This window comes from Denticeps clupeoides, chromosome 3 (assembly GCF_900700375.1).
Source record: "Denticeps clupeoides chromosome 3, fDenClu1.1, whole genome shotgun sequence".
In the NCBI taxonomy this organism is placed as follows: Eukaryota; Metazoa; Chordata; class Actinopteri; order Clupeiformes; family Denticipitidae; genus Denticeps; species Denticeps clupeoides.
Window position 1 is genome coordinate 7,516,563 of NC_041709.1, and position 17,676 is coordinate 7,534,238.

The 17,676-nt window shown below is 40.1% G+C and overlaps 1 protein-coding gene across 1 annotated transcript in view; it reads right to left on the reverse strand.

Annotated features, from left to right (window-relative positions):
- The window catches only part of itga1 (integrin, alpha 1), a 31,260-nt gene continuing 13,584 nt past the window's right edge, over positions 1-17,676 (reverse strand). Inside the window, exons 5-30 of the mRNA XM_028973351.1 lie at positions 17,554-17,668; positions 16,688-16,815; positions 15,811-15,959; positions 14,477-14,627; positions 13,858-14,032; positions 13,683-13,756; positions 12,003-12,147; positions 11,010-11,152; positions 10,744-10,887; positions 10,113-10,373; positions 9,893-10,023; positions 8,691-8,857; positions 8,411-8,547; positions 7,301-7,411; positions 6,850-6,926; positions 6,632-6,758; positions 6,481-6,555; positions 5,952-6,028; positions 5,755-5,844; positions 5,439-5,547; positions 5,225-5,341; positions 4,294-4,398; positions 4,090-4,191; positions 2,583-2,678; positions 2,382-2,495; positions 1-2,038 (exon numbers count right to left, since the gene is read on the reverse strand). Coding sequence (XP_028829184.1) covers positions 1,991-2,038; positions 2,382-2,495; positions 2,583-2,678; positions 4,090-4,191; positions 4,294-4,398; positions 5,225-5,341; positions 5,439-5,547; positions 5,755-5,844; positions 5,952-6,028; positions 6,481-6,555; positions 6,632-6,758; positions 6,850-6,926; positions 7,301-7,411; positions 8,411-8,547; positions 8,691-8,857; positions 9,893-10,023; positions 10,113-10,373; positions 10,744-10,887; positions 11,010-11,152; positions 12,003-12,147; positions 13,683-13,756; positions 13,858-14,032; positions 14,477-14,627; positions 15,811-15,959; positions 16,688-16,815; positions 17,554-17,668 — 3,168 coding nt within the window. The 3' untranslated portion in view covers positions 1-1,990. The remainder of the gene's footprint in view (positions 2,039-2,381; positions 2,496-2,582; positions 2,679-4,089; positions 4,192-4,293; positions 4,399-5,224; positions 5,342-5,438; positions 5,548-5,754; positions 5,845-5,951; positions 6,029-6,480; positions 6,556-6,631; positions 6,759-6,849; positions 6,927-7,300; positions 7,412-8,410; positions 8,548-8,690; positions 8,858-9,892; positions 10,024-10,112; positions 10,374-10,743; positions 10,888-11,009; positions 11,153-12,002; positions 12,148-13,682; positions 13,757-13,857; positions 14,033-14,476; positions 14,628-15,810; positions 15,960-16,687; positions 16,816-17,553; positions 17,669-17,676) is intronic.

The window sequence follows — 17,676 nt, forward strand, 5'->3', positions numbered from 1 at the left end:
TAAGGGAGTCAATAAAAAACAAAATATTTTATTTATCAATATAATTTCCTTTGAAAACACTTGTGTGTAACAGAGTATATATAGTTATCCAGACCAGTGCATTACAAGTAAACCTTCCCAGCAGTGCATATCAACTGCTCTCATTTTTCAGAGAGGCCTGAATTTTACAGATCCCAGTTTGCATTAACTTGTTTTAAATTTTTGTTGTAATGACCAATGAGAATGCTTTTTTGTTGGTGATCTAATTTTGGCCAGAAGAGGTCAACAATGTCAACAAATGCCATATTGACCAACTTGCACTAAAAAGGACTAAAATGTGGCATCTATAATTCACAAAGCATGTAGCAACAACAGTTAACTCGACTAATGACTTGCTTAATGAAAAGTGGGGCACATACAAAAAAACTGTGAACAAGGACCTGTGCAATTAATTTTACGTATATGATCAAAGAACATGACAGATTAACCCCTAAACAGTTAATCAAACTAAGTGGCAATGAAGAAACAATTAATGAAATTGAATTTTCATCTCAATAACTACATACTGCAATAACGCCCTCTAGTGCATTTCTTATCATTGCTACTTTTGTAAAACAAAAATTGGAAAAACCATGAATGATGAACACCGCTGAAGTTAAAATAGAAATAAATACAGAAAATACAGATGGAAAGCAGCCAGACAAGAAGCAATATCGGACCAATTATTAGTCGGATATTATTAGATTGGTTCAACATATAGTGATGCTGTGTTGTAAATATTGAAAAGGTACCACCCCTGTTATTTGTATTTTCACAAAGAAAGCCCATTCAATGACATCAGCAATGTACAGGCTGAAAAAAACCTTTCAAAATATTCTTTCAACGGTGTTAATCAAATCTGATATTTTGCTCCAGTAAGGAGCAATAAGAAAAAAGACATCACACGTCTTTTGCTTTAGACTGAATCTGTTATAATGCGTGCAGTAACATTCTTTAACCTGGTCAAATACAAGTAAGACACATTTTGTAAATGCATAGTGATTTGTTTACCAGACACCCTTTATTTCCAAAACTAGTGAAAGAATCCACCATTCATCCATTTTTCATTCCATCATTGTGTCCTGCAGAGCTGGGCAGCTGTTATCTTGAAGCGCTTATTAGCAAATGGCTAACAAGCGAAAGTGGGCACAACCAATGGCAGTTTAATCCTGCTTGAATCTATGTCACATTCACTCACAGAAATATATGCAACCTGAGTAGCATTGCTGATTTAAAAAAAAAAGCATACACAGGCATTACTGCTTGTTTTGTACTTAAAGACGTCTTAAATTACACACTTGCAAACATTCATGTATCCACATACAACATATGTACAAATAAGACTACATTTAATTGCCATTACAGTACAAACTTGTTTCGATGTCCTTCATTTTGAGGGTACATGCCTGTGACAAAGGTCAGTGTTTTGCTTTATAGACGAGAAGAAATGTGCCAAAATTCATAAAATGTCTACAAACACACAAACAAATCGCTGAGTTATTGAGATTTACAGTGTTTTCATTACAAAAGCAAAATTACAGGCCTTTTTAATGTGATTAGTCTCCAACATGGTTAGTCATGTTCATGTCCCCTTGGAGACAGTATGGTCCTGAAAAATGGTCACAGGCAATCTAAGACGATCTGGTGTGCAATGCCAAGATCCAGTTCCTACGACAGAGGCTCCTTATTGCATTTGAAGGTGGATTGTCCTTCAAAAAGAAGACCTCCAAAGCAGGGATATTATGCTGGTGGAGCACATTTCGGTAGATACGATGTATTTGAAGACTGCAGACAAGCTGTTGATGCATCCCATTGTAGATTCAGCTATACTTCCTCCATAAATTCATGTTCTTGCTACAGAGGACCACTTTTAGGGGACAATTAACTTATTTAGGAAATTGTTGGGATTCAGTTGTTTAAACTGTGTTTAAACACAGAATTTTTTGGTGCAGTATGCAAAGTGAAAACAGCCTCACTCATCCTTCATTTCTTCCATAGTTTTTCTCTTGAAGAATCCAGCCTAGGTAAAGAATGAAATGGAATATAAGGGCTTATGTTTTGCATTCAGAATTGTGTATATATGTGTGTGTGTGTATATAAATATATATAGACTATATACAGTAATATATAGTGTATAGTATAGTATATAGACTATACACACATTTTGAAATTATGAAAAAGGTTGGAAAAAGGCTTTTAGTACATTTATTGTGAATTAAATGTCTTGTGACAGAATATTATTTAATACTATCTAGCTCTACTCATGCTAAGGGTTAGCTATATTAAGACCAGAATGAACTAAAACCAGTTCTAACTGGTTCTAGTTTTGTAATTGAATGTGACTGAGGCAGTTGGACTCCTACCTTCCATAAAACAAAGATCACCAGTGCCAGGATAAGAAGTCCTATGAGAATGCTGAGGACAATGATCCACAGAGGAATCCCATCCAGGCCCTCCTTAGAAATCTGCACTTTGACCTGCAAGAGCATGAAATATGAGCTTGAATTTCCTGCTTTTACCAGTGGCCCAGACAATAAACATTCTGTTTCAAGTGCTGGACTCACGTCTCTGACTTCATTGATCTTGTTCAACATGAAAAGCTCTGGGCTGAGAGTACCTAGTCTGGCATGAACAGTCATTGACAGACTGGAATATTCTGCCTGCAAAGAAACAAACAAGTTGCATTCTAAAGGGAATGTAATAAAAAATGTTAATTTTAGTAATGACATTTACTCATTTTTATTCATCCTGCATGACTAGTGACATGATCCTAAAATGTGTCTGAAGCTTGCATGCATGACACACTGATTGTGTTTCTATTTTATGTTTTTATATTTTCTTAATATATCTTGACACTATGGTGTGTTTTTCCCATGGACCATGACAGGATGGTCTTCATATGGATCTTTGTGCTGGTTCCTAGCCTCACATTTTCCTTATTTCCTCTCCTCTCATTTTCCTCTTCCTCTTCTGTTCTATTGAGGCGCCCCCTAGGCCCTATATCAAGAAAAAATTGCACATACACCATATATTCCTAGGGGGGGCGCCTCATACTGTTCCCTTTGTCTTGGCTTCATCCTGTGTGTGGTAGTCCAGCATTTTTCAAACTCATTTGTCCTGGGGACCAGTCATGTCAGGCTTTGGGACTGCAGGGGCCTGCATAAATGACCGCACCCAACCAAGTAAATGGGTGATGCTTTTTTGTCAGTTGGCATCATTTGACTTTTCCAAAGGAAAGATTCCAGACTCGCTTGCTTCAGACATGCCGTGATTTATTGACCGCTCTTAAAATGTGTGTGTTAAAGGTTTGTAGTGAATGAGACAAAGGGGTGGGCTGTGAACTCAAGGGGGACAGAACTTCTGACTGAATTTTGACAGGTGCAGAAGAGGCCCATAGTTTGAGAAATGTGGTGTTAGTCTACACAACCTGCACAAGTGGTTGTATCTGCTTGCTTTGTTTAGTGATTTTTCGTTTTTTGGGCCCAAAGTGTAAAGCATGACACTAGGACAGATTTGCTAGGTGTTTCTTAAACGAATTCACTAATTCTTAATAGGTTGGATGGGTCCTTCCATGTCGGGTCCTTCAGACATGAGACAACACAGTGGAACAGTCTAGCTAGTGTGCAGGCATTTGGGATTGAAGCCCCCATTCTAGTATGTATGCATTGGATTCTGGGTGGTTTATGAGCACCGAGCGTGCACAGGTCCTTGCTTTAAAAAAATTCTCTGAATGAGGGATTTGGTGGGATTTGAATGACCCTAGACACTGAAACAATCTTCATCTGGATTTGATGATGTGCCTTTTGAAATTTATCCTTGAGTTTGAGAAACACTCTGGATGTGTAACAGAAAACAGGTGAGTGAATCTTTCAATCATGGAAACAGCATGAATAATTTACCCTTGTGGTAAAACCAATTTTGACACCCACGGGTGTCATATGTACTTCTGTAGGGAACTAACAAATCTGCACTCAAGAACTCACTGTATCATACAACGATTTCATTTCATGTCCTTTTGCATTAACCAACTGATACACGGTGTGCAGCGTATTTGGTTTTGGGCAAACTTACTTTGACAAAGGTTGGCTTCCACACTCTGAAGGTGACGTTAACCTGACTGAAACTTACAGGTGGTACATTGCAGCTAAAGGACGCACAGTTGTCCCTACAGGTCTTAAACAGACACACAGCACAATTTATACCACAATTTACGTCACACATATTATAAGACAACCAAAACACACAATTAGACAACTTGGTCACATATTTGCTTACCACAAGGTAGTTGCTAAGGGTCTCAGTTTTTGGTTTTGGAGTGGAAAAATGTTTGACACTGATCTTGAGGGGATCAATCAGGGATGTTGCATTACAGACCACGTTCTTTGGAAGAACAGGATAACACATTTGAATACGATCATATATCGATCATCAGTCTTCAATACATACGAAGTTAATCAATTGTTTCTTTTTGTTTCAATGACTCTTATGAGTAAAGACATTCAACACAACACTGGTGTCAAGATCATAATATTTCTGAGTCATTCAGTTCCACTTCCCAGACCAGGGTTTTGTGTTTCTGTTTCTGTGGTAAGAAGGACCCAAACGCATGACTCACAAACACTGGGCTTTAGTAAAATGAAACCGGGCCCAGGGGCCCTCACACAGACACAAAACCACAATAAAATGAATAATGATAGAATGAGGACAAGACATGGCATGGATACATTAATACTAATAATACTAATAGGGTGGTATTAGCCTAGTGGGTAACACACTCGCCTATGAACCAGAAGACCCGGGTTCGAATCCCACTTACTACCATTGTGTCCCTGAGCAAGACACTTAACCATAAATTGCTCCAGGGAGATTGTAAGTCACTCTGGATAAGGGCGTCTGATAAATGCTGTAAATGTAAATGTAATAATCAAGATGTAAACAACCAGGGTAATCAGAGAGGATAGGGAATGAGGGACTGGGAAACGGAACAGGAGGACCCAGAAATACCAGGATGGTGACAACTGGTCACCTCAATTTCCCTCACAACTTAAGTTGAATTAAAAAATCTCAAAGGAACATCACCAATGTGTCGCCACTGGAAACTATACACTTATACAATACATTTAGTTCATAAAACTGCATTTAACAGTTTCTGAGCAAAAATAAATATAAAGTGATAACTGAATGAATTCACTCTGGGATACCGTACCGCTGGTTGGGTTGTGATGTGTGTGAGGTAGAGCAGGTTATTCGCTCTTGGTGAAATTTCCATATATGTCACTGTTAGCTGAAGAGGTGGCGTCTCCATCTCTGTCTCATTCTCGATCTTTAGGGCAGATTAAGCATACAATATGATGAATATGAGGTCACTAAAATTCCTAAATATAAATCCAGACCTCAAAATCCATGATGATGCTTCTTACTGTGTAGCTGATCTTCACTTCATCTCCGATCACACTAGTGTGGTTTAGAATGCTGGGGAACGTCTCTCCCTCTTTTATGATGATGTGTTCTTCCTTCATGTACTTGTGACTATTATATGACCAGAAATAATGAAAGAATGGACTATTTAGAAATGGGCCATAATATCAAATGGTTGCAAAGAAATGCATGTCAGCACAATGCAAAAAATGTAATTTTATTGCCATTGCCTGATACCTGAAGATGGATACATGAAGTGGATTGTCTATAATGTTTTGGCTTAAGGAATGACTGAATTACTCTCATTCATTCACTCACGCTGTAAATCTCAGGCTGGGTTCATAGGTGACTGGGATGATGATCTGGACAAAGTTGTCCTTGAGTGCAGACTCAGGCTCCTCACTGTCACTAAGTGAACATAAATCAGGAATGTATGAAAGTGAAAGTATCATGAGTATCATGATTAGTGAAATGTTTATTACAGTAGGACTGATCGGAAACATTCTCTCCCTTACGTGCTTGCTGTTACATTGATGACAATGTCCTTCTGTATGTGTGAGGGATTTACTTCAAAGATGACCTTAAACTCCTCCTGGGAAAATAAATTAGAAATTATTCAACATGGGAAAAACCTTATTCAATACACATCATCATGTCTACAGAACAAAACTACAGTATTCAATATAGTAAACGTGCTGCACTTTTTAAAATACAGTAACTGTGACGAAAATGTGGTCCCCAGTCATAGTCTGCTGTTTCCCTGGCTGGTTGCATTCCTAAATTAATTTGATAAATCAACTCTCTATGATGTTATAACTGTTGTTCAAAATAATGTTGTATTGCTGTATTACTGACAGGGGTGAACAGAGTAACCTAAAAAATAATGCCTGTATTTTACTACCTCAAAGTGGAGTACTATAACTGCATGAAATAGCAGCATGTACTACAACTCTATTCTGAGTTTAACCAACCTCTATTTAAAAATGTTTTTAAATAAATATTTTCCGATTGGCCAAATGTGAAATGAACAGCATATGGTTTTACCTCTGTTTTTGTTTTGAGGAATGGATAACCAACTGCACACACCACTCTGGTTTTGTTCGGTTCGCATTCTTTTGCCTGCAAAAGACGTGCTTTCATTAAACTAAGATGAACACGCCTTTATCTAGCAATCTAATTTAGCCCACTGGCTCACCTCCACTTTTACGTAGTTGATATTTTCTGAGTAGCTTAAGTGAACTTTGGTGTTGTAGGCATTGTCCCTGCTGTTCCCGATGTTGATGGTGATGTGAAATTTCTCTTGGTTTGCTTTGATGACCAGTCTGGAGACATGATGGCAGAAGCGTGAAGAAGCCTCTGTTTTAAACTTTCCGAGAATGATGGCAAGAAAACACGTTATATTCACCAAATTACCTTTTGATGCTGGCTTCAGCTTTGAGGTGCAGATCTGCGATACACTTGTTATCATTCCCACAATCCACAAGAGGAATCTGAAAAAGTATGTTTTGTCAAAATGTGTGGTTTAAATTATTGAAATAGTTTTATTACAATATCAGATGGTTTCCATTACAGGTGCAGCATGAATTGATCACCATGACGAATATTAATGACTCATTAATCACATTTTAAAGTGTCCTTGTGAAACACAGCACAGCACATGGTGACACAACAAAATGTGACCTCTGCTTTTAACCATCACCCTTGGTGATGGTCACTTTATTATTCTATTTATTATTATTTCTAGTGTTTAGTGACCATATTGACGCTTGACTGTGTTCATTTAAAAAAAAGCAACAAGTTCAAGGGTTATCATGGTTTTTCAGTAAAATAAAAATTGTTAATATAACAATTATAGTGTGCTTACGGTCTTGTTGATTGATGTGGGTAGGTTGTCATCTAGTACTGGGCCTTTGTTCTCATCAGCTAAACCAAAATCCATCAGAACCATAATTGGATCTCTGAAGTCCAACTTCTCCTGCATGGCAAAAAGCATAAAATAAGTTTTAAAAACATTTTGTAAAACTGAGTTCACAATTCACTTTTATTCAATTGCAATTCAATTATTGAACACTAGATGGTAGTATAGGCTTACAAACCCATGATAAAACGTTAAAGACGTTGCCTACAACAAATTCAGAAATGTATATTTTGCAAAAACATAACAAGCTTATGGTATGACAATATTTTAAAATCATATTTGGGCCACACTAAGAAACAATAGAACAGGTATACATCTTTCAACTATTGATCCATCATATTTAACAATGTTGTTTCATCTCTAGTCACCCTGTACGTTGGCAGTAAAGTAAAGTGAAGTGATTGTCATTGTGATACACAGCACAGCACATGATGCATACAACAAAATGTGTCCTCTGTATTTAACCCATCACCCTTGGTGAGCAGTGGGCAGCCATGACAGGTGCCCGGGGAGCAGTGTGTGGGGACGGAGCTTTGCAAAGTGGCAGCTCAGTGGGACCTTGGCGCTTCGGGATTCAAACCGGGGCCGCTTCCTTAACCGCTAGGCCACCACTGCCCCACAGTCCCTCTGAAGTCCCTCTGATGGGAGGCATGTGTAACATATCTCGGTCTTTACTGTGATAGTAAAGCACTAGAGCATATCTCAGCTACATGAACATTCTCTGCCTGAATCAGCCTGGGTGTAATCTAAACTCTTTCAGTCAAGGCAATTATTCTTGTGCTTTGATCCAAATGGCTGTGGTTCTGATTAAAGTTGGAGGCCCTCTCATTTAATATGAGGAGCTAACGTTCCACTGCACTTTAAAATGTATTGTGATTGTGAAGGAAAATGAATCATTAAAATGCCTTGGTGCTCTTAACTTTATCAGCAGACTTCCATTTACTTAGAATTGAAAGCCTGGAGCATACCATTTCATATTCTTCTTAATCAGGCAAAAAAACATAAGATTCTCTAGCAGTGGCCCATGTGCTGCTGTAAAGGGACAGATTTACTTGCCAACATGTAGAAGGTATGCTCTCTGCAGAGACTGTCAGTGATGGTAACATTATGCTGTATCTTCCGGTCATCTGAGTCTTTGAATCTGCTTCTTGATGTTGCCCTCAGCCCATCCAGCATCAGGCTATAATGCATTACTGTACATCAACAGCATTACGGCAGAATAAGTCTGGGCATGTTCACAAATAACTACTGTAAAATAATGCCTAATGTAATTTCAGCCGCAAATTCTGTCATACTGACTCAAAACATGGTGTAAAAACCCTCAATGAAGACTTACCGGCTGAGGATATTTCTTTTTTCTCAGATTTAATGCTATACTCAAAACAGACTGTGGTTTTGACACAAACAGTGCCCTTGCCATGATTTTCACAAGTAGGCTGCTGCAGATTGATCTTGTTCGGCTCAAAGGTCATGCTGGCATGGAGTTCAGCCACATCCCGAGACCTACAATTCAGAGAAATGATCCACACTCACCTGGTGCCCATACAAATACTGTACAATGTACCTACCTTCCTCTGCTAGCACTTTAAATCAATTCAGCAAAGTAAAGAGTCTGCTTTTCTTCGTAAGGGCTTGGCTTCATTTAAATCTAAAACTCTTTAAATCATGACTTTCTATCGGTGAGAACCAGGAAACGGGGGTCACCGATTTCCACAGAGACTCTCTGTCACGCAGCTGTTGAATTGCACAAAGCATCCACTTTTATGTACAGTTGACTGCTGATCTCTCTATGGTCTTGTTCCTCAGGGGCCCGAATGGACGGGCTGCTGCCAAGTTGTTCTGTCTTTAGCCGAGGCGCTTAGAAGAGCTCAAGAGTTTCTCACACAGCATCCAGGGAACTGTCTCCACGAGCTGGTGGGAGGAAAGTTTGGCTGCGTAGAGATCTCGGATGAGCTTGAGAAACTAACTGATGTGACAACCTATGTCTCTAGCTGGAGAGATGAAGTGGCTTCCCTGCTGATCTTCTCATGTCATATGAGATCATGGCACATACTGGCAGAAAGATGAAGTGAGAACAATATGTAAGTCACACACACAGAGTTGAGTTTGTGAGTCTGTCTGTGGGAATAATAAATGGAGACCCATTGGTCCTTTAAAAGCTAAAGGTATTAAAATTTAATGCGAACTAAGCCAGATGCTTTAGATTTTAAGTGTGGGACATTCAGGGGGGATCAGAGTGTAGTAGAGCCCAGGATAACCAAGACGTGTGTATAAGGCTAGCAAAAAAAGAGCATCAGGCGTTTTACATACTGATTCATATTACCTGTCGGAACTGCTTTACCTTTTCCTCCATACTGTACTGTTCTGCCGTAGATTGCACTACTCCATATATTATTTGACCTACTCCATTCTCCCTGCATTGTCAGATCCACCACCCAAAACCAGTGCATATGAAACAAACATAATATCATAATGTCTTATAACTCGGCTCTCAGGGCCCATATATGCTGCATATACGCCCCGTAAGCATGCACTCACCAATACAAAGACGCTCCCCCCAGCCCTCCAATGGTGACGTCAATGATACCGTCTCCATTGAGGTCCATGACGCCATGAATGGACTGGCCAAAAAACTTCATTTTCTCCCCATCTCCTCCAGCAGCAATGCGCTACACCCACACAATGCACATTTGAGTGTGTTAGACATTTTATAAAAAGCAATACTACACTGGTCAATGCATTCCTTGTATGACCTTACCTGGACATACTTCTTCTTTAGCGAGCGCTGATCACCGTGGTAGATGTACACTGCACCTCGGTGGTCATTCTCAAGTGGTGAGCCAATAACAACATCAGCATACCCATCTAGGTTGAGGTCTGAGACGGCAGCGATGGCGGTGCCAAAGCGTGCCCCACACGGCTCGTTCTTGTTAACGCTCTTGCAGGAACTGCTCGACTGCGCTGTGCAGCATGTCTGGTTGACAGGCTGCAGGGTCATCTGATGCTCGAAGAGGCCGTCCTGGGGGAAGGTACACAGTCAGCACTGCAACACTATCCATGGGAATACCTCAGTGCTGAATCTGACAGGCGTATCTAAAAACATGTCAAATGCATAGGACAGACAACAGTATTTCCAGACACTAAGTGATGCTGGTGAAATTGGCAACACAAAACAGATGCACTCAGTGTGTGGCCTGGACACTTACACACATGTTGGACAAATGGCATGGGTTGACATGTGGTTAGTGGGAACACAATGCAGTCACAACAAGTGACAGAAGAGGAGACAAATAAAACAAAAACAAGAAATGCTTAAAGGGCACAGAAATAGAAACAAAGATGGAAATAAATGATTTGATTCGTGTGACAGGCCACAACCAGTGACACACCTCATTCAGTCTGAAGACGTACACCTGACCCTGTTCATCCTTTTCTGCACCCATGTACATTGGAGCCCCAACCAGCAGCAGGTCTGTGTTCGAGTCTCCATCCACATCCACCGTCTGCAGGACGCTGCCAAAATAGGAACCAATCTACAAAACACACACGTGTTAACTATGACAGCCTGAGCATTATCTTACACAAATACACAATGATCAATATATTCAATTCATATCCAAATACTGTAATATTGACATTCAATAGTGAAACTGACTTGCTCTCCTTTGAGAGTCTGTGTGATGGTGATGTTTTCCCCATCAAAGCGGTAGATGGTGACGCGGCCCGTGTGGTTGTGGCGGGGAGCGCCGGTGATGTACAGCACGCCATCAGGGGTAGATGCAGAAGTCACATCATAACCTGCAGCCAGAGTGACAGTTTTGGAGATGAATGGTCCAACTGCCACGCTACAACATTTTAAATGTGTGAGTTTTTTCTTTCTGAAAGCCAACACTCAACGAGACTTCTGACAAATGTACCGTATTTGAGCGCTGAACGTAACCCCAGTGCAGCCCAGCTGGTTTCCATTGTGTCATTATGCACCGGATGTTGTAAAGCATCTTGCTCCTAAGGCTACAGTGTAGAACGTTCTTTAATAATTGAATCGGCATGGACTGCCACTCAGCCAGCTGTTTACGGCAGCTTATGAAACACCCCTCAGAAAACAATCCGCATTATGTTCCTGCCAATCCCTTTATGGCGGATACAGTGGCTGTCTATGCCCTTAAAAGGCTCCTTTACAAGAGAAGGGAGGTGAGGGATAAACCATTTTGGTCTAAGGTCCGTGTTTACAGTTTGCACACCAGAACATGACCAGTGTTTAGACTGGAACTATGGTGCCCTCAACAGACGAAGGCTCTGTCCCTCTCAGAAGAATGGAATGGACACAGTGGAAATGTACCCATGTTTTTATATTGCACGTCCTTTAGCTGAGCAACACGCAAATTGACTTACATGTACAGGCAAGACTGAAATAAAGCACTTGCTGGTCAGAGTGGCAATAGAATGACTTTACCATCCTATGCCATAGTCTGGGTCCCTGTCACTGTATGAACGACTGGACTAAGAGCAGAAAGCTTGGTAATGTCATTCTATTCATTTTTAGAAACTGACAAAAAAAAAAAACAGGCATAAAAAGGGATTTTATTACACAACAAAGGCATGTACAAATAAAACGTAAGAGTTCTTCAAAGTCTTTTACTGCACTTACCAACATATCCTGCCAGGCCTTCATAGCGCTCCACCAGGGGATTGTGGAACGTCGCCTTGCCTGGCACGACAGACTCTGTGCCCAGCTGCATCACTACTGTGCCATTCCAGTCATATGCCCCCACCGCTCCCACCATTACACCCTCCTGCAGTACAGGAAGTCAGGGCAAAAGGGACCGGAAGTCATGAGTAAACACACTGAGAAAGTTAAAGGAGAATGCTGGGGGGGAAGCTGACATGCAATGAACGAGTGGCAAAAAGTGGAGGAAACTTTCAGTCGAGCATTTGAAGAAAGATCACTTTTGTTTATTTTTTGAAGCAAAAATAGTACATATCAGATCGTCGTGTGGAGGATCAGGTAGACCCAGAATATGTAACAGCTTCTTTCCACAGGCCATCAGACAACTGAACACTCAGGAACTTTCCACTCTGAACTGACAAACAAACTCTCCCTCTTTCTCACACTTATGTTGCACAGCATTTGTACATTTTTACTCAGCAACTTCATAACAAATTTCACTGTTTTTTAGCACTTTCTGTCTTCTATGTTATCTACATGTTTTGTTTGATGGTACTTTTGTTGCTCTTGCACAGCCTGTGTCCCATGTTTTTGCACTTCATGTTGGCCGGTTTGTCGATGTCGCACACGTGCACGTTATGTCGGTATGTAACCTTGTTTAAATGGTACACGTAGCACCTGGTTCCAGAGAAACGTTGTTTTGTTTCACTATGTACTGTCTAAACCAGGGGTGGGCGAACTTTTTAGCTCATTTGACAGCACCATATGCTTACATATCAGACATAAACATAAAAAGGCATTACAGTGTTCATATTTACACAATCAGTAATGCAGAAAGTCATTAAGGAAAAATCTCTTACACTGCAAATGACAGCACTCAAATAATCATCCTTTTGTACTTCATGATCACACTAGAATAAAATGTTTGAGATATTTGCATTTTGTGTGATTTTGTTGTTTTTGAAGTGTGTGTGTTTAATGACTTGATCTGTTTCTTTATATCTAGTAGTACATAGGAATGAAAATGCATGTATGAAATACAACCTCTTTCTATCACATACTAAGTATGTACCTCCTAGTGAACATTGCCAAATGTTTTAAGTGCTAAAATGATAAGTCGATAATTTTGCACGATATTGACTAATTGGATTGTTAAGGAGAGTAAAACCAGTGTATCCCTTTGTTCAGGCTACTACTAATAAAGACCAGTATTATAGCAGTGGGGTGCAGGACACCCAGGACTGAGATCATTAGAATACAAAAAATGAATTTTTATGTCATCCTGGGTAATGTGTGAAAGCGTAAAGAGAGTGAGAGAGTGTTCAGAACGACACTTTTTACACTGCTTTCACATGGATAGCGTTTTATTATTAATCGGCTTTAATATTTTTTTTTATTATTAATCAGCCTATAAAACGCATCATGAATCTAGAGATTATTGGCCCAGACTGCTTGCCATACATTTACCATGCAAGCCGGTGCAAAAAACAGTCAGGTTTGGGCGAAGATCGGGACCTAAAGCGCCTTCTGTAACGGCAGGCATTACATGAAATGGTCAAACGAATGAAGTTAAAATTATGGGCTATTCGGCACCAATCTTCAGTGGGCCGGATTAGAAAGACCCACCCCCGGGCTAGAGGGTAGATAAGAAAATTGACGTACTGTAGATGCATGTGCACTGAAGCCAGACTGGGACATCTCCATCTCGAAAGATGACGTGTGTTTGCCAGATGTTGCTGTAACTCAAAAAATTCTGCATTTTAATAAAAAGAAGACTTCATGTAAAAGGATCATTTTTCTTGCACCAAACCTGCAGTCATTACGTTTATTAATTTACCTTCCAAAGCAAAAATCCTGCTCCCCAAGGCTTCAACAATTGAGAGCAGCGCAACCTCATCAGACACATTGAAAAAGTGATCTCCAGTTGGCCTGCTTGCAATTGACTCAATTTCCTCTATGAACTTCTTCACTTGTTCTGTGGTTTTATTCTGTCTGTTGTAGTCACCAAGCACCTTCAGAGAAACGAAAGGCTTCAGCATAGGCTCAGCAGCTGAAATTCATCACCATTCTATAGAGCAGAGGCTAATGCAATTACACCAGAATTACAAAATATAGTTTATGTTGTTAAAGTTAAAAAAGTGACAATAACTTAACCCGAGGGATTTATTTTTCTTTGGATACATTTGTTTCAATTAAAAATCAAATTTTTTGTCATTTTTGTCAGAGTAAGATGAAGTTCAGCAGATTCACACCTATGGTCAATTTAGTGTCGCCAATCCACTTAGTGTGTGGATAGTGAGAGGAAACCAGAAAACCCGGAGCCAACACAGGGAGAGCATGTAAATTTCACACACACAAGGTCTAATCTGGGACTCAAAGTCACAACCTTGGAGACGCTAACTTGGCCAAATGAAACTATAAAGGTCAAAAATCTGAATAATATAGATGGAACTCACAGCAATAGAGAACCTCTCGATTCCATCCTTCTCACAATTGTCAATGACGCCATTCAGGTTATAGTTGTCATGTGACTCTCCATCCGTTACAATCACCATGACTTTCTTGACTCCTGGCCGTGCCCCTCGTTCCTCTGTGAAGGCCTCTCTCCTGTGAGGCAATGCATAAAAAAATTTGATGTTCATTTCCATCACTCTTCCCATCATGTGAAAGATGAAAGAAGTGTTTCCTGGTCAGTCCTTTTCAATTTTTATTGCTTGCAAAATTGTTTGCAGAGTAGGATTTGCAGGATGAGCATATGTAAACAGAGTAGTACAAGTGCAGAGCAGTCTACCAATGCAAACTTACTTAGTCCATAGACAATGACCAATAAACACATTCTGACTGTCAAGACCCCATCACACTGACCCACACTGAGCTTTTACCTTACATTAGTGAAAAAAAAATCTGAATCTGAGCTCATTAACTTTAAATTTACAATAGTGAGAGGTGAAATGGCACATTAGACCTAGCTTGTTACAGCCTTGTTATGTCATATTCTAGTGACCATATATAACTCCATTACACAATATCTAAAAGGGAGTGGTCAGACTAACCTAACAAGGATGCATCAATTTTTTGCACTTTTCATACCGATTACACCCATATAACCTCGGCATCTACTCAGCTCACCTGATATGGATTCTATGTTGGTTTTCCAGTTTTATAGCCTGGTTTCTAGTAAGCTTCTCCTAGCCAGTTCTTTAGAATAGCTTTTGATTTTTATTATTCATCTGATTCGCCATCTCTACTGAGTTCTTCAGGGATATGTCCAAGGTACAAAGAGGCCACTGAGGTGCCACTGAGGTGCCACTGAGCAAAGCACCGTCCCCACACACTGCTCCCCGGGTGCCTGTCATGGCTGCCCACTGCTCATCAAGGGTGACAATCACTTCACTTTCACTTTCAATATTGAATCCCAGAGTTGTTGCAGCCACTTCCTGTTCTGTTTAATCTGTATTCATCACTGACTTGCAATTGACTTCTATCTCCTGCTCAAAAGCTCAGATATCCACTTAAGTCGTTTAATAATGCACAAATGTTTATCAAAGGCAGATCTGAATTCAAAAGGGGCAGTGGTGCCCTAACGGTTAAGGAAGCGGCCCTGTAATCAGAAGGTTGCCGAATCCCAAGCCACCATGGTGCCACTGAGGTGCCACTGAGCAAAGCACCGTCCCCACACACTGCTCATTTCATTGTGTCACCGTGTGCTGTGCTGCAGTGTGCAGTGCAGTCCACTTCAAATCATATTTACAATGAATATGTGAGCTGTGCTTAAAAGTCTCACAGTTACCTGGCCATGTCAATACCCAGAGCAGTCATGGTTTTGTGACCTGTTCTCTGTGGGATCTTCTTCGCATTTTCCAAGAGATCTTTTGTGTTGTCAAACTGACTGAGGTTGAAGACGTGTCCTACATCATCACCATAAGACACAATGCCAACCTAAAAAAAGCAGAAAAAAAAATTCTCAATCTGAACAGTAAGATAAGCATTTTGATGGCAATGACTGATTTTGATGATGATGACTGGACAGAAAATACGTAACAGACACTTTTAAAAATCCAGTTCATTCTTGAAGCTAATGGCCCAAATTTGACTTGGCCCTAATCCTACAATAACAGCATAATCTAATAATATAACTATATAACTAGTGACAAACCTGTGGTGGCATTAATGGGTAATTTCTTTCCAAAATGTGTGAACCCATTTAAACTGCTTTCATTAAAAAACACCAATTACTCTGGATGAAGAATGACTAGACTTCAGGTTGATCAATGCTGGATAAAAAAGATGACCATGGAAGCGGATCCTGGTTATGGGACATTGTTTTCCAGCCAAGCATCTTCTAACAATTATGTTTACCAAATGTAAGTGTAAATGTAAGAACACCCAGTGAAGTAGAAGAACAAGACTGTTGCTCTGGTTCAATTTTGTGGTGGTGTTGGTACACACTGTTACTGGCAAGAAAAAAAAATACATGAATTTCACGTGGGATGATCAAAGAATTTACTTTTTCAAGTATTGCGATTACTGCATCCAGTCTACTGAGCCAAATTCCATGGGATGGGACCATTTCTCAGTACAGGTGAACACTCTCAGTCAACCTTAAACTACTGATATCCACTTTATTCTGAACTCATAAACCCATACCTGCTCTAAGGATGGCTTACCTGAGACAAACTGGGGCCGATTTCAAGCTTCTCCAAAAACCTCACAAGAAATTCAGTGATGCTGGACCAGGGATAGATGCTGTTTGAGCCATCCAGCACAATTACAATGTCCATCAAACTGTTACAGGCTGTAAGCAGACAAGAGTAAAAAAACTGCTTGCATCACAGTGTATTTTCAAATGATCTTCCAGAAAAAACAACTTTTCTTTTCCCCTCTGTGCATTGTGTAAGACATTCTTATTTTGACAAAGTAAGTGCTTTGTTATTTCTAAAAGCTGATAGTTCTGAGGAATGTGTGAATGTGCTTCAGGAAATATGTTGCAATAAGAAAAAGATGCAATCTACGTTACATATCCTGGCCTTAGAATGGAAATTAATTCAGATAAACTGAAACACCCTGAGCAAATTTAATTACGTGCATTTGGCTATTCCAAAATATTACACGGGTACTTTAAACAGATTATTATACAATATAGAAAAGGTTACAGGGCTAGAGTACATATTATACACAAATACTGTTACTAGATTTTATTAAGTACTGTACACAAAGACATTAGCTCCATTATCTGTATATTTGTGTGTATGATGGATTGTATGCGCATTCATCTGTGTATATGTGTGTGTTTATTCTGAGTCACTGCTTTCTCTAAGTATCTCCAGGCAGAGATGACATCTCTCCTAAACTTCTTCCTAACTTGGGCAGGCAGGGTAGAGAATAGCAGCAATGGTTTACCCGTTGAGGAATGCGCTAATATACACTGGAGGCCTGCCCTGAACAAGTGTCTGTCACAGCATGGGACGTTTAAGGGCCTGGGCGTGTGTGTCATTTTGCATGTGCGTTAGTAGATCTTCAAACAGTAAAATACCTTGCACTGTTGGTGCAAATGAGTTAAGCACCTCAAACTTGGAGCTGATGTTTGAACAGACCCCGGTGATGTACTGCTGGTTCCCGCACATGTAGCCATACTGAGGGCCACAGGCCTGTGACA